Source organism: Saccopteryx bilineata, chromosome 5 (genome assembly GCF_036850765.1).
Source record: "Saccopteryx bilineata isolate mSacBil1 chromosome 5, mSacBil1_pri_phased_curated, whole genome shotgun sequence".
Classification (NCBI taxonomy): Eukaryota; Metazoa; Chordata; class Mammalia; order Chiroptera; family Emballonuridae; genus Saccopteryx; species Saccopteryx bilineata.
The window spans coordinates 106062284-106088054 of record NC_089494.1 but is presented as its reverse complement, the minus strand read 5'-3'; the positions used below and the strand labels follow the sequence as shown (position 1 = coordinate 106088054).

Here is a 25771-nt window from a genome sequence, read left to right as displayed (position 1 = left end):
TAACCCAGCAAACCCTACTCACCCCACCTTGAGGACTCCCTGAGACCCCCCTTACCCAGTTTACTTTGCTTTACAGCTCCTACAAGGTAACCCCAGGCCAGTCACAGGAGCTGCTTCCCTTGGCCTGCACTGGAGCCCCTCCCAAGAGGCCCCAGGACCAACATACTAAGTGGCTGGCTTCAGACCACGCAGAGCACCACCCAATTAGCTCCACCTGCAGCACGCACAAAGGGAGGTCTCAGCAGGCACAGGACCCTGCGGGGGAGAACCCTCCACTCAACAGCTCCTCCGCTGTGGTCCTCCTATCCCATTAGCCTAAGGGTGCACCCCACCACGGACATGCCAACAGCGATTAAGCTCAACCAAAACAGAAGGGCACACACAACCCATACAAGGGACACGGCTGGCGCACTCAGCTCAGGTGACGAAGGAGACTGTGCCACCTACTACATAGGCACCCTGCCAAGAGTGGGAGACCTCGCAGATATACCTGATACAGAAACAAACACAGGAGGCAGCTAAAGTGAGGAAACAAAGAAATGTGTCTCAAGTGAGAGAACAGTAAGAAACTCTAGGAAAAAACAGCAACAACTAAATGAAATGAAGGTAAGCAGTCTACCAGACACGGAGTTCCAAACACCGGTTATGAGGATGCTCAGTGATCTCGGTGGGAACATCAACAGAGATACTAAGCAGAAATAAATGTTTGTTCGTTAAGCCACCCAGTCTATGACATTTGTTAAAGCCAGGGGTAGTCAACCTTTTTATACCTACTGCCCACTTTTGTATCTCTGTTAGTAGTAAAATTTTCTAACCGCCTGCCAGTTCCACAGTAAGGTGATTTATAAAGTAGGAAAGTAACTTTATTTTATAAAAATTTTAAAGCAGAGTTATAGCAAGTTAAAGCATATAATAATAATAATTACTTACCAAGTACTTAATGTTGAATTTTCGCTAAGTTTGGCAGAATAAATCTTTATAAGCAACTTACTATAGTTAAATCTATCTTTTTATTTATACTTTGGTTGCTCCACTACTGCCCACCATGAAAGCTGGAACGCCCACTAGTGGGCGGTAGGGACCAGGTTGACTACCACTGGTTAAAGCAGTCAGACAAAGACATCTAACGTCACTCCCACCAATAAACCAGCAACCAAAACGGGGTGGGGTGTGAGTTAGCACCTGTAAGTCAAATTCATCCTCTGAATGATTCACATTATCACACAGAGTGGACGGTCCTTGTTTCTAGCTGGTCAGCAGCCAGCAGCTGGCTCTAACGTTGTCACGCCAAGTTTCTCTGTCCTCTGTGGCACCTTCCCCATTTCTTAATAGAGTCTCATCTCAAAGTGTTTTTATTCATGGCATTACATTTGCAGAGATGAATCTTTTTTTTTTGTAGTATTCCTTGTCATGTCCTACTTTAAGTTTCTTATCATAGTGACACCAGTAGATGTCATTCCAGGTCACAGTGAGCTGGGCTCACTCACACCAGGCAGAGGCCCCATCTGAACATCCAACTCAGCCATTCCCCCAACTCCAACACCTTCCCTTTCCATACACTGTGTGAGAGCGCAGGGGAGCATGGGCGCTTGCTTGTTTACGCCTGCAAAAAGAGGCGTCCTTTGCTTTCTAATGAGGACACATTTCAAACCTCTCTGACACCACACGTGTTATAGAATTACCCAGGGAAATGCTAGTGCTGGCTGAATAATAAATGTATATCGATTTACAGCCCCAGGTGAAATTAAAAGTCATTCTTATCCTCAGATCTCTGTCCCCCCACCATACCCCTCAGGCAGATGAGAAAAGTGGGCAGATGTGGAGAAAATTATGCTGAGCACAAGCCCTCAATTTCCCCTGGTTATTAAATTATATTGACAAATTGCCATGGATTCATAATAAATGACTTCACAATTTTTAAATTAACATATCAAACCACTCTGATGTTGGGAGGGGCAAAAGCCGGTATTCAGACAATCAGGTAAGTGGCTGGAAGGTTTTGCAGCTGGTGGACATCAAAATCACTGGTGGAGCCCTGGCCGGTTGGCTCAACGGTAGAGCGTCAGCCTAGCATGCGGAGGACTGGGGTTCGATTTCCGGCCAGGGCACACAGGAGAAGCGCCCATTTGCTTCTCCACCCCTCCGCTGCGCTTTCCTCTCTGTCTCTCTCTTCCCCTCCCTCAGCCAAGGCTCCATTGGAGCAAAGATGGCCCGGGCGCTGGGGATGGCTCTGTGGCCTCTGCCTCAGGCGCTAGAGTGGCTCTGGTCGCAACATGGCGACGCCCCGGAGGGGCAGAGCATCGCCCCCTGGTGGGCAGAGCGTCGCCCCATGGTGGGCGTGTCGGGTGGATCCTGGTCGGGCGCATGAGGGAGTCTGTCTGTCTCTCCCTGTTTCTAGCTTCAGAAAGATGAAAAAAAAAAATCACTGGTGGGGCCCTGGCCGGTTGGCTCAGTGGTAAAGTGTCGGCCTGGCGTGCAGGAGTCCCGGGTTCGATTCCCGCCCAGGGCACACAGGAGAAGCGCCCATCTGCTTCTCCACCCCTCCCCCTCTCCTTCCTCTCTGTCTCTCTCTTCCCCTCCCGCAGCCAAGGCTCCACTGGAGCAAAGTTTGCCGGGGCGCTGAGGATGGCTCTGTGGCCTCTGCCTCAGGAGCTAGAATGGCTCTGGTTGCAGCAGAGCAACGCCCCAAGATGGGCAGAGCATTGCCCCCTGGTGGGCATGCTGGGTGGATCCCGGTCGGGGACATGCGGGAGTCTGTCTGACTGCCTCCCTGTTTTCAACTTCGGAAAAATACAACAACAAAAAAAAAATCACTGGTGGGACTCACAAACTGGAGAGCCTGGTCCCTGGTGACGTTTGCCCAGATTGGCCCGCCTTCCAAGTTTTGTGAAGGGAGAGACGTTCAGCCCCACGGATATCACGAAGCTGAGGTTGGCAGGGTCATGGGATTCCAGAGAAGAGGACAAGGCGGTGTCAGCTAGCTGGGCACTGTGACTGTGACTGCCTCAGGGACAAGGAGGGCCCTGAAGTGCTTGGCTACTGCTCTAAGATTCAGCCTCATTTCTGTTAGCCAGGGCATCAGTCTATTGCTGGTTGCTAATGCAAGGTAGGACAGCAGGGCTCACTGGGATACGAGCACTCTGCACCCTGAACACTGCCATGAAATCTGAGATGAGACATCCTGGCTGTGCTCACACACCTTCCTCCCTGGTGGACCCCGGGCATTCACAGCAAGCGGCACCTCCAGGGTTCCCTAAAGCCTGGACCCCTCAGTTAAACCCTCGTGACACAGGGGTATAGTGCCCTTGAATAGCTCTTCCTTGCAAAGAAAGGGGGATATTCTGGCTGCCTGCTTCTGCTCCATTTGTTGGTATAAATACCACACAACGCCCCAGGATCAAACAAGAGAGTTCCTTAAATAGCAGTCGAAATTATACAAGCAGATATTATTATTAATGCCCATTACATATGAGGCTCTTTTTCCAAAGGCTTAATAAACAATTTAATTTTTATATAACCATCACAATATCCTTATTGGGTAGAAATTATGACCCCAAACAGAGAGGCTAAGTAAGCCCCTAGGGTCAGGTCACATAGCTAGTGGTGTAGAAGGTATTCAAACTCCCATCTGTCAGACCTATAATCTACTGCCCTTCATACATAAAAAATGTAGGACAATCTTCCTCTCGTGCTGCCTGATGGCCCTGAATTTCAATTTTGGCTATATGAAAAGAACAAATAATTCCCACTAAGAACATTGCTACATATATTAGAAAATGCCTTTATTGGGTAATTTACATAAATTTCAAAGTTAATTTCCTGAATTTACCAATAAACTAAAAATCAATAAGATGAATTGCCTAATTTATTTGAGCAAAGGCTATGACTGATAATTCATAGGAAAAACAAATGACCAGTAAACATGAAATTAAAGAATAAAAAAAAGAGCCTGACCAGGCACTGGAGCAGTGGATAGAACGTTAGACTGAGAGAGGTGGGGGACCCAGGTTCAAAACCCCGAGGTTGCGTGGGATCTTGGACATGACCCCATGGTCGCTGGCTTGAGCCCAAAGGTTACTGGCTTAAAGCCCAAGGTCACTGGCTTGATTCCCAAGGTTGCTGGCTTGTGCAAGGGGTCACTCGCTCTGCTGTAGTCTCCTGGTCAAGGTACATATGAGAAAGCAATCAATGACCAAGCAATCAACGAAGAACTAACATGCTGCAACAAAGAATTGATATTTCTCATCTCCCTCTCTTCCTGTCTGTCCCTATCTGTTGCTTTAACATCCTAAGGGATTCCAGTTAAAGATCATGGAATGAACACACATATTTAGCTTTTGTAAGGCCACTAAATGGCTGCACAGGAAATTTTGTTTAAGGCATGAACCCCCCAGGACACAGAAAACAAAAGGACAACAGCCACAGACTCGCGTGAGCTGGAAAAGTAGACGAAGAATGGTAACTGCCTTACAGGAGCAGGGCTGGTGCATTCTAGGGCAAGGGGGAGGCTGAGAAGCAAGATGCCGAAACCCCAAAGACAGGAATCCAGCAGGCAGTCCTGGAATTGGGGTAAAAGAGGCAAGGCTAAAAGTAGGAGGATTCACTGAAAATGCCCTTCAGAGGCCCAGAGGTCCTTCCCCACAGGGCAGAGATGGCACCGTTCCCAAGCAGGCAGGAACGTGCACTTGCTGCAGAGATCAGAATCAAAGGTCTCGGCACTGGGCTGGCCAGGTGGAGCTGAAGACTGCACTCAAGAGTGTTGAGGGAGTTTCCCTTCTACCCTGTGAAAATTACTAACCCAGGAGAAAAAAATGTACAGGCTTATAAAGAAAACCAATTATATTTGCACATATTTAATAAGACAGAAAAAACTGCCTTAGTAATAGAAATGCTTCTAAATTAATGTATTAAATAGCAGATTCCAACAGCAGACCTAATAAATATAGTAATTTGAAGTGTGATAAGCCAAAAATAATATTTTGATATATCTGCCAAATCAATCTTAAATTAAAAATATCTGATTTTTATTTTATTGGTGAAAGAGTCACAAGTAGTCTAATATTACAACTGTGATTTATTGCCTAATTTTATAATGGAAGAAAATGTTAAATTTCAGCTAGAAATGGAATATAAAGACAATTTCTTTCCAATTAAAGTTTGTAGATCCCCTAAATTCCACCATGGATCCAAACCAGGTTAAAAACCCCTTCCCTAGAACTGATAAGCCTCACCCACACACAATCATAAATATATTCTTCTTAAATCTACTCAGACAGCAAATGATCACCAGTTTTTTGGGAAGCCATCAAATGTAAAAGACAAAGACCTAAACAAATAGAAAAATGTCTCTTGGCAACAATAGTAAGCAGAGAGATAAAAAAATTTTAAATTATCATTAACATCATTAGAAACAGGAGATATTATACTGTTATAAAAAGAATTTAGCTAGGGAAAAAAGTTCTTAGAATTTAAAAGCATAGTAACAGAAATTAATGACTTTAAAATCATCAGAAGATAAGGTTGAGAGACTCTTTCAGGAAGAAAAAAAAATCACAAAAAAAATAAAAGATAGGAGAAAAAAAATTAGCAGACCAGTCCAATATTGGAATAACATAAAGCCAAAAATATAGAACAGAGAAAACAATGGCAAAATAATTAATAAAATAATTTAAGAAAATTTGCCAGGATTAAAGGACATGAGTTAAATCCTCACCAAGGCTAATAATAACTGTAAACTTTCAGGACACTGAGAACAAACAGAAGATCTCACAAGCTTCCACTGAGGAAAAAAGGAGACTTTTTTTAAAAAAAAGGAGCCTGACCAGGCGGTGGCGCAGTGGATAGAGCGTTGGACTGGGATGCCGAGGACCCAGGTTTGAGACCCCGAGGTCGCCAGCTTGAGCGCGGGCTCATCTGGTTTGAGCAAAGCTCACCAGCTTGGACCCAAGGTCACTGGCTTGAGCAAGGGGTTACTCGGTCTGCTGAAGGCCCGCGGTCAAGGCACATATGAGAAAGCAATCAATGAACAACTAAGGTGTCACAATGCAAAACGAAAAACTAATGATTGATGCTTCTCATCTTTTCGTTCCTGTCTGTCTGTCCCTGTCTATGCCTCTGACTCTCTCTCTGTCTCTGTAAAAAAAAAAAAAAAAAAAAAAAAAAAAGGATAGGTTACTAGGACACCATTAAACATCACAAAGGCAATATTAGGAATTATAAGACAATGGATGAATGCCTTCAAAACTAAAAGTAAATTCATTTCCACCCAGGCAAACTACCAAGTAAAGTGTGAAGATAGAATACCAATATTTTCTGACCTTCAAAGTCTCAAGAATTTTGCCTTCCCTTTATCTTGGGGAGCTACTGGAGGATGTGCTTCTCCCAAACAATAAAGTAAGCCAGGAGTGACAACATGGGATCTAATAAGATACAACCAAAGAGAAAAGTAAAATGAGTCACCAGGATTACAATGAGTGGGATCCTCAGATAACTGTGGAGCTGATGCCGACTGTGCTCATACACACGTGTGTGTGATTCTGTATCACATATTCATTTATTAGTATGAGTCACCAGGATTGCAATGAGTGGGATCCTCGATAACTGTGGAGCTGACGCTGACTGTGCTCATACACACGTGTGTGTGATTCTGTATCACATATTCATTTATTAGTACGCAAGAACACACAATGTAATGCAAGAAAGAAAAAAAATAAACCATACAAGACTCCTGAATTTGGTTATGAATAATCTTTATAATCTTATTAATAACAGTGTTGAATATTGATCTAAGCAAAATAATAATGTAAATGTACTGGGAGGTAATTAGGCAAGGAAATGATTAAAGGGCTAAATGGAATAGGAAGTCAAGAAATCATGCCAATAACTGAAAAAGCAAGAAGCAACAACATATGCCTGCTACTTAGGGATGCGGAGGTTGAAAGGAGTTATAAATACAGTAGTTGCCTCTAGGGAGGGGGTTATTTTTTATAACGAGTCTTGTAGAATAATTGGCTATTCAAATTATATGCATGTACAACTTGGATAAAAATTGAAACTCAGTGTTAAGGAAGTATTTCAGGGCAGTACTTTCTGAGCGTATTAGTCAGAGGAAGAGAACCAGTGGGAGACAAATATTAAGAGATGTATGCAAGGAACTGGCTTATGTGATGGTGCCAGCTGGCCCAGCAGGTCGGATCCGTGGGGCCAACTGTCAGGAAGGGCGAGCGGGGGCTCAGGCAGGAGATGCTGCTGCTGTCCACAGACAGAATTTCCTCTTCCTCAGGGGAGCCTCAGCTCTTACAGCCTTTCCACTGATTGGATCCAGCGCACTCAGATTATTGAGGATAATTTTATAAACTCAACTGATTATACATATTAATCACTTTTATAAAATTCACTCCCAGTAACACCTACATTCGTGTTTAATGGAATAACTGGAAGACTATAGCCTAATATAACATAAACCGGATAACACATTTATATTCCTGTCCATGAGATGGATACCCCCAGGAAGACTCATTGGTGGTTCAGCCGTTCAAGAATCTGAATTGTTTCTCACACTTATAAATAACCAGGGATGCACCAGAGGGCCTTACCTAGCAGAGTGTGGGCTAGGCCAGAATCCGAAAGCCCTGTAACACCTAAAAGATACAGTGTGGAAAATCTCCATGCAGAACACACCTCTGTGCACACTAACTTCGCAGCTTCTTACATAAGTGACCATTTGTCTCCCTTACAGTTTGAAAACAAAGCAAAGAAAAAAAATAAAACACCAACAGCAAAAACTAAGAAAGAAAAATAAACAAACAAAAACTCACTTACCCACCCCCAAAAACTGAGTGTGAACAAAATGAAGGCCCCACTAAAGATGAGAACTCAATGAACTAGGAAGCAAATGGACAGACTTGGGCTGCAAAATCAAATGCGGGTTTTTAAAAAAGAAATGAAACAAATTTTTGCAACCTAGCTTAAGAGACAAAATGTAAGAATACAAATAAGCATTAACAATACAACAGGGCCCATAGGTACAGATAAATTAGAAATTTAAAAAAAAATCGTACGTGAGTAACAGGAACAATTTTAATGCAATATATTTGAATGCAACAAGCAATTTTCTAGAAAGATAAAATTAGAAAATTGTTCCGAAAACATAAACTATAAAAATATTTGATGTGGCAAGGAGAAAAAGCTTAATAATAATAATAACAATAATAGTCACCACCACAACAATAATAACAAAATAAGAGCAACAAACATCTATTATAGCACCTGATGGATGAAATGTTTTTGACATGCATTGACTGAGCTACCTCATACCAAACACACATAAAAATAATTCTAGACCACTTAAAGATCCAACTTTAAAGTCTAATTTTTATAAGTATTAAAATAAAATAAGAAGATATTGGCAAAAATCATTTTTTAATTTTTATTTATTGAGTTGAGAAAGGGAAACATCAGTTTGTTGTTCCACTTATATATGCATTTGCTGGCTGATTCTCGTATCCACCAAGATCAGGGATCAAACCTGCAACCTTGGTTTATTGGGAGGATGCTTCAAGCAACTGAGCTAGGGCTTGCCATAAATCTTCATCATATCAAGGCAGTAAAGTATTCTTTCCCCTTATCTCTTCCAATAAAGAAAATACCACAACCTCATAAAGGAAAGGATTGATAAGTCTGACTATACCAAAATGGAAGGTGGGGGTAAGGGGTGGAAGTTTCTAATAGCAAAAGATAAACAATATTTTTTTAAAAAAACTAGATAGTAAGAGAAATTATTTGCAACTTGTATACAAAACTGGTACTTAGAACCTTATATAAGCCCTGGCCAGTTAGCTCAGTGGTAGAGCATTGGACCAGTGTATGGATGTCCTAGGTTCAATTTCCAGTCATGGCACACAGGAGAAGCGCTCATCTGCTTCTCCACTGCCCCACCTCTTGCTTCTCTCTCTCTCTCTCTCTCTCTCTCTCTCTCTCTCTCTCTTTTCCTCCTGCAGCCACAGCTCAATCAGAATGAGTTGGCCCTGGGCACTGAGGATGGCACCATGGCACTAAGAAGAGCTGAGCAACAGAGCAACACCTCAGATGGGCAGAGCATCGCCCCCTAGTGGGATTGTAGGGGGGATCCTGGTCGGGGTGCATGCGGGAGTCTGCCTCTGCCTCTCCTCCTCTCACTGAATTAAAAAAAAGAACCCATAAATAACTCCTAAAAGCCAGTGAGAAAAAGACAACAGAAAAATGGGCAAAGGATATATAAAGAAGTGGTTTATTAAAAAATAAATAAAAACACAAACAATAACTATTAAAATATATAATCAACTTCACCAATAATCAAGGGAAAACAAACTGAGATATCATTTTTTACCCAGGAGACTGGAAAACTTAAAAGTTTGAATATATCAAGCATGGTGACATTCTGAGAACGTAACCTGGTGCAGCCACACTAAAGGGCAACATGCCAGGATCTATTAAAATATGTGACGCCCCCAAAATTCTCCTAGATATTTACCTAGAGAAACACCATCTGCACACACTACACATTACCATGATAATACAACAATGTTCATTCTAACAGCTTTGTAATAATGAACAACTAGAAACTACACAAACACCCACCAACAGGGGAGTGGCTACAACACATGAGTTTATTTGATAGGCATTCACATCATATGTATTTCTACACTTTAAAAACATGTTGATTTAAAAAGCTGCAGTGTGATACATACATTATCCGTTCATGTAATATCCCACATATCATTATATTTCTTATGGACATGTCTCATACAAGTATTGGGGTGTTGGTCAAAGAAGCCATATCTATATGGCTGCCTCCCCTGCATATCACCTGCTCACAAACATCACTAGCGCTGTGGTACAGAAAAGAACTCGAGGCTATCAATATGGGAGAGTGGTCTGGGACAAACCCACTTTGCTAGCAATATATCTCCCACAGGGGTATAAAAGCGTCCACAGCACAGACTCTGTTTAAGTTTCCCTGAAAGATACACTCCGCCTGGTGACATCCTCTTTCTAAGCGCAGTACAGGCGCACTGCCTGGGACAGGTTAGGTAAGGGCTCAGGCATGCGAAAATTAATCAGTCAACATAGATGTGTTAAGTTCTTACTACATGCCAGATTCTATTCAGTGCTGGAAGGACAGTGAGTCTTAGTTTTCAAAGAGCTTGAAGTGCATTCAGGGAGACAAGTAGAAAGAGAATTACCACTGCAATGTGGTCAGAGCTACCACTGCCACCAGCATGAAGTGTTCTGGGAGCACAGAGGATGGGCACCTGTGTTGGGACTGAGTGGGGTCTGGGGTTATTTCAGAGGGTTCGGTACAACAGGACAACAGGCAAGCTACGTGGCCGCACTAACACTCACCCGTGCTGCTTCTCACTAGCAGAAGGGGAACGTGTAGAAGACCACTGCCCTTGGCAGTAAGAGCTTTGACTCAGCCACTCCCCTTCTAACTGCCTCTGCACACAGCCTCTCTTTGAAGCAGTCAACGTACAGAAAATGAAGGAGAAAGTCCAGGGTCCCATCCAAAGCAGCTGGCCTTCCCAAGTGCCCACGGTCACCCTGGCTTTTTAGGTCTGCTTCTCCATCAAGTCCATGGGGGCTGAGATGATCAGAGAGCCCCTTTACTACGATTATTTAAGGATCAAGAATTTCTACCCAGTACCCCAAAAATACTTCCCGAAAAAAGTACCAAATGTTTCCTTAACAATTCAGTAACATGTGTGGCTCTGTCACCAAATACTTATATTCCGGTCACAGGCAGACTATTCCCAAGTAAAAGCACTGCTCCGATGATAGGAACGAAGCCCTCCTCACTGAGGAATTTACCTTGCCCCCACCGCTTTCCTCTACTGGGAGGTACTGTGAGCACCATATAAACAGGGATAGTTAAGCCAAAGCTTGGGAAATAAAAAGGCATTTGGTATGGTTCTCTTCATTAGCTAAACACTAAACAGAAAATCAGAAATGACAACTGCATTGTCCATATTAAACTCAGGAAATGGATGAAAAAAGTATTTACTTAAAAATGTTAAACACCTTAAATTTTTTTCTTCTTCTAAAGACAGTGCTCTTAAAACCTCAGAGAAAAAGAGATGCCAAATTAGAAGTGCTGAATTCTCACATTCCAGATGGAAAGACAAGTGCCAAGAGATTAAGTAAATGTTCCAAGGTCAAGCATAGATGCAACTGAATAGCAAAGTATTCAACCTTGATTTAGCAACACCCGTCTTTGATAAACACCAGTATCCTTAAATACACAGATGCCCTGAAATTAGATTTGGGGGGTGGAAAAAAGTGAGCACACTTGCCTCACTCTCTAGCTCCCTCCCTCCCTCCCTCTCTCTTCCCTATTTTTGTTACCATACCCAGAAGCCCCGAGGCAGGTTTTCATAGTATGTCATGTAGGAATCTTTTCAAGGCCACTGGAAAACTAGGTGGTGGTATTAACTCCCATTCAGTAGTATGAAAAATCCCAGACTTGAAGTTTGTTCAGAATATTCAGTTACACTGAGCCTCGGCCATATTTTCTCAATCAGGAAACTAAACCAGTTATATTAGGTTTTCTACAAAGCTGACTTTCTGGGCCCATATTCTCTAGTACTTCAGGAGGTAATCACAGAACAGAAAGAGCCCTGTCAAAATACCTGGACCCTTTCGCGTACATGTGTGTGTCAGTGTATGAGGGTGTATGTCAGTGTATGTAGGAGTGTGTGTGTGAGTATGTAGGAGTGTACATATGTATGTGTATGGAGGAAATCACTTTATTTCTTTATCTGAGGGGTTCTTTCCTTATTATAAAATGGCAGTGAGTCTAAGCCCCTTTATAGTTCAAGAATACTGTGAAGGTCCAATGAGACTCAAGCTGAAAAGCACTATTTTGATGTGGAAAATACAAAGAGGCATGTTAGACAGAATAAAGCAGCATGGCAGACTGTTCACAGGCATAAACATTCTGATTAAAATCTAAGGCTAACACAGCAAGGAGAAGAGAACCAATCAGCCTAGGTAACACCTGATAACCAGTCATAGTGTATGCGAGAAACTGCAGAGACCAACTACCCACGCTCTCAGGTTTAAAACGGTTAATCCTCTCGAGCCCGAGCCACCAGCAGGTGCTCCATGAGCGTTCCTGGCAACAGTGTGAGATCGATTCTTCATGCTTCAGCAGAATCTCCTCTTACTATGAGCCTCTGATGACAGCTGCTATATTTAGCTACTTGTTTACACTTTCCCCTCTTACTATACACTTGGTCTCTGTATTACTGTTCTCAGGGTAACTGTTAGTGCTGTCCACATCCCAGGTACTGAATATATGGGCTGCCATCAGAAAAAGAAAACCTCACTTCATGGCAACATAACATATTTTTTATATAGATTTGAACAAGATTCCTATTTGGCCTAGCAGTGTGACTGTACTTGTGGCCAAGCATGGCCCCTGAATGTACTTGAACCACAGATATTTAAAGTGTATAGCTTGATCAATGTTGACATAATTTTATATCTGAGAAACCATCACCAAAAGCAAGAGAATATTTCCATCAGCCCCAGAAGTTTCCTCGGGACTCTTTAATTCTCACCCCTCCCACCATAATCAGGCAACCACTATCTGCCTTCTGTTGCTACAGATTAGACTGCAGCTAAACTTTTATATAAATGGAACACTATAGAGCTATTTCTTTTTTCCTTTGCTTCTGGTACCCATTTTAATTATTTTGAGGTTTACCTATGCTGTTGTATGGGTCAATGATGCCTTTTTAAAATTTTTTTATTTTGCTGAAGTGAGAAGCAGGGAGGCAGAGAAACAGACTCCCGCATGCACCCAACTGGGATCCACCTGGCATGCTCACCAGGGGGCGATGCTCGGCCCGTCTGGGGCATTGCTCCAATACAACCAGAGCCATTCTAGCGGTAGAGCGTCGGCCTAGCGTGCGGAGGACCCGGGTTCGATTCCCGGCCAGGGCACACAGGAGAAGCGCCCATTTGCTTCTCCACCCCTCCGCCGCGCTTTCCTCTCTGTCTCTCTCTTCCCCTCCCGCAGCCAAGGCTCCATTGGAGCAAAGATGGCCCGGGCGCTGGGGATGGCTCTGTGGCCTCTGCCTCAGGCGCTAGAGTGGCTCTGGTCGCAACATGGCGACGCCCAGGATGGGCAGAGCATCGTCCCCTGGTGGGCAGAGCATCGCCCCATGGTGGGCGTGCCGGGTGGATCCCGGTCGGGCGCATGCGGGAGTCTGTCTGACTGTCTCTCCCTGTTTCCAGCTTCAGAAAAATGCAAAAAAAAAAAAACAAAACAAAAAAACAAACAACCAGAGCCATTCTAGCACCTGAGGCAAAGGCTATGGAGACATCCTCAGCGCCCGGGCCAACTTTGCTCCAATGGAGCCTTGGCTGTGGGAGAGGAAGAGAGAGAGAAAGAGGAAGGAGAGGGGGAAGGGTGGAGAAGCAGATAGGTGCTTCTCCTGTGTGCCCTGGCCGAGAATCGAACCCAGGATTTCCACATGCCAGGCTGATGCTTTACCACTGGGCCAACCAGCCAAGGCCTATTAGTGCCTTTTTAATGCTGAGTGGTATTCCATTATGTGGATATATCATAATTTGTTTATCCATTCACTTGTTGATACATGTTTGGATTGTTCCCAATTTTTGACATCAGACATAAAAATGCAATAAGCATTTATGTAAGAGTCTTTGTGCAGACATATATTTTTATTTCTTTCAAGGTAAATCCCTAAGGGTGGAATGACTAGATCATATGGTAAATGGATGTTTAATTTTTGAATGAATCTCTGAACAGTTTTCCAGTGTGGATGAACCAATTCACTCTCTCATCATCAGAGTAGGAGAACTGTAGATGCTCTACACATTTCTGTTTTTTAATTTCAGGTATTCTACTGTGTATGTAGTGGTATCTTATGGTTGTTTCATTTGTAATGCCCTGGTGGTGAATAATGTTGAGCATTTTCTAAGGAGCTTATCAGCCATCCATTTGTCTCTTGTCTTGTGAATTGTCTGTATAAATCTTTTGCCTATCTTTTTATTGGGCTGTTTGTCTTTTTAGTAAGCTGAGTTTTTTAAAAAAGATTTTACTTATTGATTTTACAGAGAGAGTAGAGAGAGAGGTGGGGGGAGTGAGAAGTATCAACTCATAGCTGCTTCACTTTAGTTATTCATTGATTGCTTTGTCATATGTGCCTTGACCAGGCAAGCCCAGGGATTCAAATCAGTGACCTCAGTGCCCCAGGTTGACGCTTTATCCACTGCGCCACCACAGGCCAGGCTATTAAGCTGTTCTTTATATATTCTGGACACAAGGCCTTTGTTTGATACATGTGTGCTGCCTGTACTGTTTTGTTATTTTCTAAATGATATCTGGGGAAGAACAAAAATTTTTTTATTTTGATGAAGTCCAGTGTTTTGGGCTTTTATTTTATTTTATTTTATGGTTCATACATTTGGTGCTGTTTTTAAATTTTATTTATTAATTTTAGAGAGAAAGGAAGGAAGAGAGAGGGACAGAAACATTTATCTATTTCTGTATGTGTCCTGACTGGGGATTGAACTGGCAACCTTTGCATATTGCGATGACACTCTAACCAACTGAACTACTTGGCCAGAGTGCATTTGGTACTGTATTTAAGAAATCTTTGCCTACCCCAAGATAGAAATTTTAGAGTTTTAGGTTTTACAATGAACTTTCTGATCCATTTTGTGTTCATTCTGATGTAAGGGTGGATGTCCATGCGGTTACGCAGCTGCTCCAGCACCACTAGTGAAGAGAGATTTCTCTTTCCTCCACTGAATTATCTGGCACCTTGTTGAAAACCAGTTGGCCAGATATGTATAGATCTATTTCTGGATCTATTCTCCTTGAACTCACTCAAACCAATATTAATCTACTTTCATCAGTGCTCAGTTCTATTCTGTTTAGAAGCGGGTAGGTCGTTGGCTCTAGGATGAATGCCGAGGTCAATCTACTCGAGTAATGGAATTACTCTGCCTGAAGTAGGTGGGACAACACCGATAGTGGGCCTGCCTCTGCACAGTGCTGGGAAGATGTTGGCAGAAGAGATGTGGAGGACCTTGACTGTGTGTGATTGCTTTTCTAAAGTACTTGTCAACACGGTTCCGAAATTAAATTTAGAACTATGCTTGAGAGCGCGTCATACAGAGAGGTGAATCTCACCAAAGCCAGGGTTCTTAGGTTACTGTCCAAGAAAGAATCCACAGCATTATCCAACCTAGCTGAGCACAGGGTCCCCGATGACATTTCCCGGACAGTTCAATACAGCCTGAGCTTCAAGAACTAAAGGCATCAAAAGGTCCACCAACTTCCTTAGAAGTTTCTTCTTTCTTCTCTAGACCAATAATTATCAGCCAACATTTATTCAATAGTTATATGCTAAGCACATTACTCACATCTTTTTGTTTGCTTAACAATCCCACAAAGAAGGTGCCATTATTATTTTTTATTTTACAAACGAAATAGGGAGGCAGGGAAAGGTAAAACAGCCTGCCCAGGTTTGTCCGGTTAGGATGTAGCTGAGTTGAGTAGAGATCTGTCTCCCTGACTTCGGCTCCCATGTCCTCAACCCCCGAGGCTACCCTGGACCAGAGCACCCACCGGGCACCGAGGGACCTGCAGAAACTCACTCCCTACCCTGGACCAGAGCACTCACTGGGCACCGAGGGACCTGCAGAAACTCACTCCCTACCCTGGACCAGAGCACCCACTGGGCACCGAGGGACCTGCAGAAACTCACTCCCTACCCTGGACCAGAGCACTCACCGGGCACCTAGGGACCTGCAGAAACTCACTCCCTACCCTGGACCAGAGCACTCACCGGGCACCGAGGGACCTGCAGAAACTCACTCCCTACCCTGGACCAGAGCACCCACCGGGCACCTAGGGACCTGCAGAAACTCACTCCCTACCCTGGACCAGAGCACCCACCGGGCACCGAGGGACCTGCAGAAACTCACTCCCTACCCTGGACCAGAGCACTCACCGGGCACTGAGGGACCTGCAGAAACTCACTCCCTACCCTGGACCAGAGCACCCACCGGGCACCGAGGGACCTGCAGAAACTCACTCCCTACCCTGGACCAGAGCACTCACCGTGCACCGAGGGACCTGCAGAAACTCACTCGCTACCCTGGACCAGAGCACTCACCGGGCACCAAGGGACCTGCAGAAACTCACTCCCTACCTTGGACCAGAGCACCCACTGGGCACCGAGGGACCTGCAGAAACTCACTCGCTACCCTGGACCAGAGCACTCACCGGGCACCGAGGGACCTGCAGAAACTCACTCCCTACCCTGGACCAGAGCACCCACCGGGCACCGAGGGACCTGCAGAAACTCACTCCCTACCCTGGACCAGAGCACCCACCGGGCACCGAGGGACCTGCAGAAACTCACTCGCTACCCTGGACCAGAGCACCCACCAGGCACCGAGGGACCTGCAGAAACTCACTCCCTACCCTGGACCAGAGCACCCACCGGGCACCGAGGGACCTGCAGAAACTCACTCGCTACCCTGGACCAGAGCACTCACCGGGCACCGAGGGACCTGCAGAAATTCACTCCCATGGGTGAGGTCGTGGCTCAGCAGACTTGAGGCTAACAAGCTGGCTGGTGGGCAGCATCTCTGTAAAATTACTCACTGGCCCCACAGCATTACTGCCTGCCCCACCATTTTCCTCATTTCCTTCTGTTCGATATCTCCTACCTCAAAAGGGGCCCAATCTGAAATGGCCTTGGACCATAAACTGAAGTAACATTGATTAGCAATTCAGAAATATACAAAATGAGAATGTTAAAACCAGTAGCCACCACAGTTAGCACTGTCTTCTTATGACAATTATTTTAATAAATCACTCATTTGATCATTAGCATAAATCTCTGACATTTTACATGTCAGGAGGCCCAGGGTCAGGAAGACTGAGTGACTTGCCTGGGTGGGCATGGGGGTAAGAGAGGCAGAGGGGTTTCGCACCCAGACAGGTCAGCCCGATGCCCACATCCCTCCACCTGCTGTGCAGCTTCCCTAATGCACTGCCTTCCATTCGAGCCCGTGTGTCCCATGATTCCCTCGCTCCATACTGTTTCACTGCCTTTTCTGTTTCTTTTTAAAAGAATATTTTCTTATTTATTGATGAGAGAGGGAAACATCAGTTTGTTGTTCCACTGATTTATGTACTCATTGGTTGATTCTTGTATGTGCCCTGATTGGAGATTGAACCCATAACCTTTGTGTATTGAAATGACTCTCCACCCAACTGAGTATCCGGCCAAGACTCCATTTTTTCTTAATTAGCCTGCCTGCGGTCTTTCAAGAGACAAAGCAATGGAGGCACGTGCTGGTCAGCGACACAGAGAGCAAAGGGCTCATGGAGTAAGGGGTTGGGGCAGCAGAAGTAGCCAGAAAGGCCAGGGACAGGGCCACCTGGGGGCTGGACTCCCTCCCTATAGGATAGCCTTTGGCAGCACCCCACTTATGAGTAAGAGAAGATAGAAAAACAACACAGAAATGTAAAACACAAAACAAACAAAAACAAAAATCAGAAAAGAAGACAAACCAGGAGGCCCATTCCTGAAAAGCTAGTGAACAGCAGGACCACATAAGCCAAGCCCGCAGTGCCCAGACCACGACAGACCCAGACTAGGAGAAAAGGGTGCAAATCCAGGCTCTGCCACCAGCCAGCTGGCGATCTCAGGAGGATCACCGCATCTCAAAGCCTCATGTCTTTCCTAAAAGGAAAAGCATACCGCTTGTCTCTTCTTATCAAAATGGGGTGTGGTAGGCATAGGAGCAGGAAGAAGATGACGCTCTTTTCAAAGCCACTCTGCACATATGACCGTGACATCGGCAGCACTGCCCACGCTTTCTGACTTTAGAACAGTACTTCTCCTCTCTTTTCCTCTTTTTCTCTCTCTCAATCAGCCAACCAATGGAAAATAAAAAATAAAAATAAAAAACAAAGAAGAAAAAGGAACCGTAGATCATACAGAGCTTCTGAGAAGGCTCCTTTGGGATCTATTTAATCACTGACCCAATGCTGCGGCTGGGTACAGGTTACGAGGGAACGGACTTAACAAATGCCATTTGCTTACGAAGCCCGTGCAGCAGACACCTGCTCTGGGCTCCCCAAGAGCGGGGCTTGCCTGACTGCTCTGGGGCAATGCCACAGGGCAGGTGACACCACCAAGGCTCACAGTCAACTGACTTCACAGTTAGGAAGTTCCTAACTGCACAGCTTTCTTACTCAAAACTTACCCAGGCTTGCAATTCCATCACCCTGACAAACTGTGCAGCTGACATTTAAAAACAAGGCGCCGGGGGGACAGGCCCGGGAGAGGGCCAGGGCTGCTCTGGCAAACCCACAGCACCATCTTGGCACAAATCTCATGTAAAAGGCAAGTCCATAGTTAAGGGCAAGAGTGAAGCTGTAATTCAAACTTAAATTCCTGGTATCTCGGCCCCACACTCAGTCTTCCTGGTCCCGACCACCACCGGCCATTGGCAGCCAAAAGGCATGCTTTATTAGGCTGAAGTGAAACTGTCCACTCACTCCCAACCAGAGTTTTCAATTTTTCTAATTACAAGTTTCCACTTTTTCTTAAATCCTTGGAAGATCTGACCACCTCAGCCCACATGCCCACAGGGCAACTCCACTAGAGGGCAGACCTTCGTCTGGGCACATACTCTCTAGCTGCCACAGACCCAGGCGATTTTCCTTGCTGTCAGTACTGGTGTTGATGGGCATCTGAGTCTGTGACTCCTAATTTAGATGAGGCACTGTGGGCAAACACTCATTTTGAATCATTTTGAATTTCTGGCTGTAGCCTGCTGGCTTCCACACATTTCTGGAACAAACACAGAGAACCCAAAGACTCAGGATTAAACTATTATCGACTACAACCTGGCAACATTGCCCCAGCCCCATTTCCACTCAGCTGATTGGAAGGCCTCCCCTCTGCAGAAGGGAGCTCACACAGCTTGCAGGTGCCTGTGCTACTTTCCCATACTTCTGAAGGCTTGAAATAAAACAAAACAAAATCACCTGACTTTAGAGTTCTGAAGGGATAGATAGGTGTGATTTTTCCAAGGACAGGTCCAGTCTGGAGCAAAATCATGGAGCTCTCCACCCGCTCTGACCCCCTCCTGGAGCAAAGTATTAGACATTTATACCTCAATTTGGAATCCAAGCTGGTCAGCCTCATCTCTTACGCAGTATTTGCACCATAGATATGAGACTGTTCCCAGTTAAAATTAGTTCAGCTATCAAGAGAAAAACGGGGGCCTCTGCAAGGGTTCGTGAGCACAGCTATTCATTCCATATCAAGTCAGTCCTGCTGGAAATTAATCTTTAATGCCTAGATAAATGAGTGTGTCAACTGAGCTAGGCTGAAAATTCCCACCAATAAACATCACTTAGAGTGGCATCAGACTGTATACCCTATAAAATGCAAACATCTTATCAGGCTGATATCTTAATTAATCATACTCAATACTTTCACATGGACACTTTATGTAAGCCTCATATCCTGACAGAACGGAACACAAGATAGCAAGTCTGATGGAGGAAAAGGATAAAAAGTCCAGGGTCCTGGGCAACCTGGAAGTCAGGGAAGTGAGAGGAAGAGAGGAGTGTATTTGCTGAGCTAGCTCTGTCTGAGCAACATCCTACCCTGGTGCCCATCCTTTCCTCCTGTCACTGGGACAGCAGAGGGCAAGCCTTCCCATCTGCGATGATAAATACTCGTTAAGATCCTGAAGAGTTACTAAAAGAATGGCTCCAATCTCAGTGTGGGAGGCGGGGCAACTTAAAGCAGTTCACGTTCATCTTCCCCGTAAATGGGTGCACACACGTGCACATAATATGTTACCCCCAAAGGGATTAATGTGTGTTTTCCTAAAAGTAAAAGTAAAGGTCTAATACTTTAGGTCTTATATTAAGATGGCACATGTAGCCAAGCTCAAATCAAATTACATCCTAAGAGAGGAGCCTTTATTTTTGCATTTAAACCACTATGCAACTTGTACAGGAGCACTGGGGGGGAGCAGGTTTACAGCTCTGAGTACACAAAACACGGATTTTACTCTTGTGTAATTATTTATTAATTACTGTATTGTTTTCCACATGAACGGCCGTAAACCTACCTTTGCTGCACCACATATATAGAGAACCATTGTAACGGCAGGATCTTCATCCCCTTGGAAAACTGGCTGCCTTATATGAAGACAGCCAGATAGGAGACCATAAAAGTATTTCTTTTCTCAGCATTCACAGGGGAGAGGAAAATGAAGAATCAGAGTACAGGCAGTGACTCTCACCAGAGCACAAAGCAGCCAAAGACACACTTCACTATAAAATTGTGTCCTCCCATTCCCACATTCAAATGTCAGTCATACTAGAAAACCTAAACTTATTTATATATTGAGTTGCAAAGGAAAACAATAATTCTTATTATGCCAGTCATTAGATGGATGCAGAATAGATGTCAACAGCACAGACTGGATCACTCTGCTATGTAAATAAAAATCAGCCCAAATTTTCTTTACATAAAAGACATCTTGTTTTAAGAATATTCAAAAATCTAAGAAGAAGGACACAGAACCCAGTATAGGTTCAACTATTTGAAATCTTTTCATTTTGCCCAGTGCTTCTCTCTATCAAGGCACTCACATTATTCAATGAGTTCTTCACCACTCCCGAAATGTTTCATAGTCTCTCTCCACCTGTCCCTCTTCCCCCAGTAGTCTGTGAAGAGAGGTAACAGGAGGGATTGCTAAGAAAGAAGAAGGACCTTACCACTTCTGGGAGCAGCTTAGTTGAGAGGTCATGGATGGCTTTGACCACTATACATATGGATGACAGAAGGAATATCACCCCCAAGATGACACAGGCTCTGCAAAGAAACAAAACATTCAGAAATTTAACTGGGATAACTCTACCCAATGACACAATCCAAGGCATTGGGACCCAATCCCACATTCCCATGGTGACCACCCCCAGTCTCAGAATGGGTAAGGGATCATTTATAAGAGAACGATTCAGGGTTTTATCACCAAAATCAACACCATGGGGGAGAGCCTCTGCTGTTCTGCATACGTAATCTCACCGCTTCCCATGAATGCTGGCATGGAAGGGTCTCCAAGGCCATGACATCCCAACACCCTTCATCCCTCCCCCAGCCCGCCCAGCCCGGCCCGGGAACACATTTCACCCTTCCTCCGGCTGGAGGGGGCAGAGGTCTACAGCAGAGTGGGGCTCTAGAGTGAGACATCCCAAGCTCCACCATTTAACCTGTTGCTTGATCTTGATCAAACTACTTAACTTCTTTTAACCTCTACTTTCTCACTGCCAAACAGGAATATTTTCTACCTGAAGATGAAATCAGATAATGCACAGAGCATAAAAAAGTAACCCATGAATGCTGACTTAAACAAAGGAAAACAGCCCCGGCCGGATAGTTCGGTTAGTTAGAGCATCGTCTGGAGCTCAGAAGTTGCCAGTTTGACCCCAGGTTAGGGAACATGCAGAAACAGATTGATGTTCCTGTCTCTCTCTCTCTCTCTCTCTCTCTCTCTCTCTCTCTCTCTTCTCTCACTAAATCAATAAATAAAAATGAAAAAAATTTTAATTAAATAAAGGAAAACAAAAGTCCATCCTGTCTCTCTCTCTGGTGATAAAGATTGGATTGGATTTTCCAAAAGATGAAAAGGAGGAAAGATTTGGTAATAACAAAAGACAGAGTTTTTATGACAAGATGGAGCAATTCTTGAGAAAGAAATGAGGGGAGAGAAGTTAGGGTGAGTCAATTAAGGTACACAGCACAGGAGAAGCAACAGCATGGTTGAGATGCAGCCAGGGCGGCCGTGGGCACCGCACAGAAGTCCACGAGGCAAGGGGCAGAGGAGCTGTCTCTGGCAACATGCACAACAGCTCAGGGGAGAAAGGAAGATGAAATATGAAGTACACATGAGGAAATGACAGTGACAAGGGCCAAAATACCAAGTGAAAATGAAAAAAGAGAAAAAATACAAGAATAACTACAGTTATCTCTAGATCAGTCTGGTCCCAACCTTCTGTCTCCACCACTTGGCAGCCTCCTCAGACCTCTTCCTTCACTGTCAACTAACACCCTCCTTCACTGTCATCCTGGATGTCCTTCTTTGGACTAACAGGCGGCCCAAAGTTTCCCACATAACATTGAAACGGCACTGACTTAGAACCCTAACAAACCTGTGGATAAACATGTTCCCCCAAACCCAGAAGTCAGAAACGAGCACATCAGCACAGCTGCTTGGAGTCTGGTCAGTAGGCTCCTAATCCACACTCCACTCTAGTTGTAGGTTTGATCCTTCCAACCACACAGACAGAGAGAAGGCATCATTGCTGGCGAACCACACAAGGGCACGGAGATGTAGAAAAAGTAATGAATGGGCTGGGAGTCTTGGTACAGACTTGAGCAAGAGAATCCCTGGCCCCTGATCCCCCACGGGTGCCACATATCCTTGAATGAGCCCAGGGTAAAAACATACACTCAAGGGGGAGAAAAAAATAACATAGGCATAAAGTCCACACTGAGACAGGAGCAGGAGTAAAGAGCACTACCGTGAGGCAGGACAATCAGATCGAACGGGGCCGCGCCCGAGAGGCGTTCTGCACAGGAACAGTCTGCACCTACTGGAGGCCTATCAGAGACAAGATACTGGGCAAGTCCAGGGATTCCCAGGATGGGTGGATCAATGCTCCCAAAGCAAGTGACCCGAGTCCCAGCTGTGCCCTGGGGAAAGCAGCTAGAGGCCAGCTGTGCCGACACTTGAAGTGACCATTTCTACCTGTGAGAAAATTGAGATCCTGGGAGGTCCCATTATAGGAAAAGAGTCTAAAGTCAGGATAAGCTTCCAAAATATAATTTGTAATGTGGGGTTTTCTGTTTTGTTTTGTTTTTCATTCAAAAAACTCTTCAGTGACTAACAGAGATGCTGACTCACCCTTTCAGATAAACTCAATTCAGTGCTTCTCAATCCCGAGGGCACCCTGAACTCACCAAGGGTTGTTTTGAACAGTTGCCCAGACACAGCCCCCGCTTCAATTTTATCAGAATCTCTGAGGGTGAACCCAGGCGTCTATTTGTGTAAACGCTCCCTTGGCAAGTCCCCTGTGCACTAGGGCTGAGGTCCCTGCCCAGAGCCAGGTACGGTCCTGTCCTAAGGAGCTTCCACTGTGGGCTAAAAAGCCATGACTCTCCAGACAAAAGGCAGGGAGGAAGCAGGCATCCCGCTGGTAAGGAAGGAATGGGGTGCTATGGTCCCTAAGATTTGTAGTGTACGTGTGTGCGTAGCAGTTTCTCCTCTAGAGACACGGGTAGGGCAGGCATCACTGGGGTGCTAGACCAGGCGTGGCCAACAGCTTTTGCCCCCAGGACAGATTAGAAAGAAAACTTTTTCATGGGCTAGATGAAATATTAAAATTAAAAAATGTTAAATACAAAAACGATTTGTTTAAGTAAACAAAATTTTATTATATTGGCCCTGGCCGGTTGGCTCAGTGGTAGAGCATCGGCCTGGCGTGCAGGAGTCCCGGGTTCGATTCCTGCCCAGGGCACACAGGAGAAGTGCCCATCTGCTTCTCAACCCCTCCCCCTCTCCTTCCTCTCTGTCTCTCTCTTCCCCTCCTGCAGCCAAGGCTCCACTGGAGCAAAGTTTGCCCAGGTGCTGAGGATGGCTCCATGGCCTCTGCCTCAGGCACTAGAATGGCTCTGGTTGCAACAGAGCAATGCCCCAGATGGGCAGAGCATTGCTCCCTGGTGGGCATCCCGGGTGGATCCCGGTCGGGCGCATGCGAGAGTCTGACTGCCTCCCCGTTTCCAGCTTCGAAAAAATACAAAAAAAAAAAAATTATTATGTAATTTGTTTATGAATAAATGTGAGTGAAAAAAATTTTAATATATAATATTATTTTAATAAAAATATACATACCATATAAATATCCAAACTGTATCACAATCAAGCGAAACAATATTTAATTAATAGAATGAGCTTGAAGGAGTTACACTGCAAATACAGTAAAACAATTATTTCGTTTTACAAACAGCCTGGACACATTTTCAGTTATCAACTGCAGCTACTGTCTGCTACAATGCCACTTGATTCAGCACACTTGACCACAAAAATAACAAATTGTTTGACCTTGGGTGCGCACTGGCAAACTCCACCTAAAAGAATGTGGGTTTCACTTCGCTGCTAAACGTCAAACAGTTCATATTGAGTACAGACAAGTAAAAAAGTTGTAAATCTTTATAATGGAATTTTTTTAAAAAATGAAGTACCGCAAATCCATTCGACCAATTATTGGAAGTTAACCCTAGATTAGTCACACGTGGAATTCTTTTCTGCGTATCACTATCTTCTTAAATATCTCGATTTCCAATAATCAAAGATGCTTCCACTTCTGAGTAGCTGAGATTTTAAAGTAGCAGAGAATATTAAAAATTTAATCGTGGGCCGCATAAACTCACTGATCCAGCCCACGGGCTGTATGTTGGCCATGCCTGCACTAGGCCTTCTAGAGACAGCTCGTCACAATGTCCTCAAGTAACTTCCATCCCCACACTCCTGGGGGGGGGTGGGGGACAAACGTCTGAGTTTCCTGACAAGAAACAGCGATGCCACAGGAATCCACCTTTCTCCAGATCACTGCAGGCACAACTCAATAACATGCAAAGTGAATCTGAATTTTGTTTACATTACTTAAGGAACTAAATAAGTATTAAGAATACAATGGGGCCCTAGCAGGTTGGCTCAGTAGACAGAATGTCAGCCCGGCTTGTAGACATCCTGGGTTAGATCCCCGGTCACCGGTCACCGTACTTGTGAGAAGCGATCATCTGTTTCTCTTCCCTTTTCTCTCCCCCTTCTCTTCCTCTTCCCCTCCCACAGCCAGTAGCTCAGTTGTCAGAGCATTGGCCTCAGGCACTGAGGACAGGTCAGTTGATTTGAGCATCAGCCCTCCAGACTGGGGTTGCCAGGTGGATCCCGGTCAGGGGCACATGCATCTCATCACCCCTCCTCTCACTTAAAAAAAAATTTAAAAAAATATATATATATAGAATACAATGGTTTTCTTACATAATATCTTGCTTATATAACTTTAATCGGAACTACACTATAAAATCCCCTAAGGGCAAGAACCCTATTTTTAGATCTCAGTATCCACAGTAGCACATAGCAGGTGCCCCATATGCATCTCCAAAGCAGATGTAACCATGTGACCAACAATGGATTAATAACTAGCTGATTTGTGCTTCTCCACCCCCCACCATGGGATTTAAAGGACATCACCACTTACCACTGTTGATGGGAGGAGGGAAAACACTCCTAATATGTCAGCCAAAAGGCCTCTGGAATAGCCCACACTGTAAAACAGCTCTTAAGTGTAATGAAAATCAAAAGAAAATGGTGATTTGGTTAGTTAAAGGTGAATTATACAAAACTGCCATATCATATTTTTTTCATGTATATACCTATGAATATGCTCAAAAAGGTTTCAAACACCTATTTTTATCTTAAGTGTGCTGCAAATTATAAAACCACAGTGACCCTTCCCTTCCCACCACGGGGACCCATGTGCCGAGGAAGCTCGCACAGCCTAAAGCAGCTATTATTAGCAGAGGCTCTGGTGCTATTTATTGTTTTATTAATAATATATTGTGTTTACACAGCAGCTTTCTCCTCAGGC

General features: G+C 44.5%; 1 protein-coding gene across 1 annotated transcript in view; it reads right to left on the bottom strand.

Annotated features, from left to right (window-relative positions):
- Positions 1 to 25771, bottom strand: part of TMEM163 (transmembrane protein 163) — a 278370-nt gene that overhangs the window by 28208 nt on the left and 224391 nt on the right. Inside the window, exon 5 of the mRNA XM_066232892.1 lies at positions 20837 to 20933. Within this exon, the coding sequence (XP_066088989.1) occupies positions 20837 to 20933 (97 nt within the window). The remainder of the gene's footprint in view (positions 1 to 20836; positions 20934 to 25771) is intronic.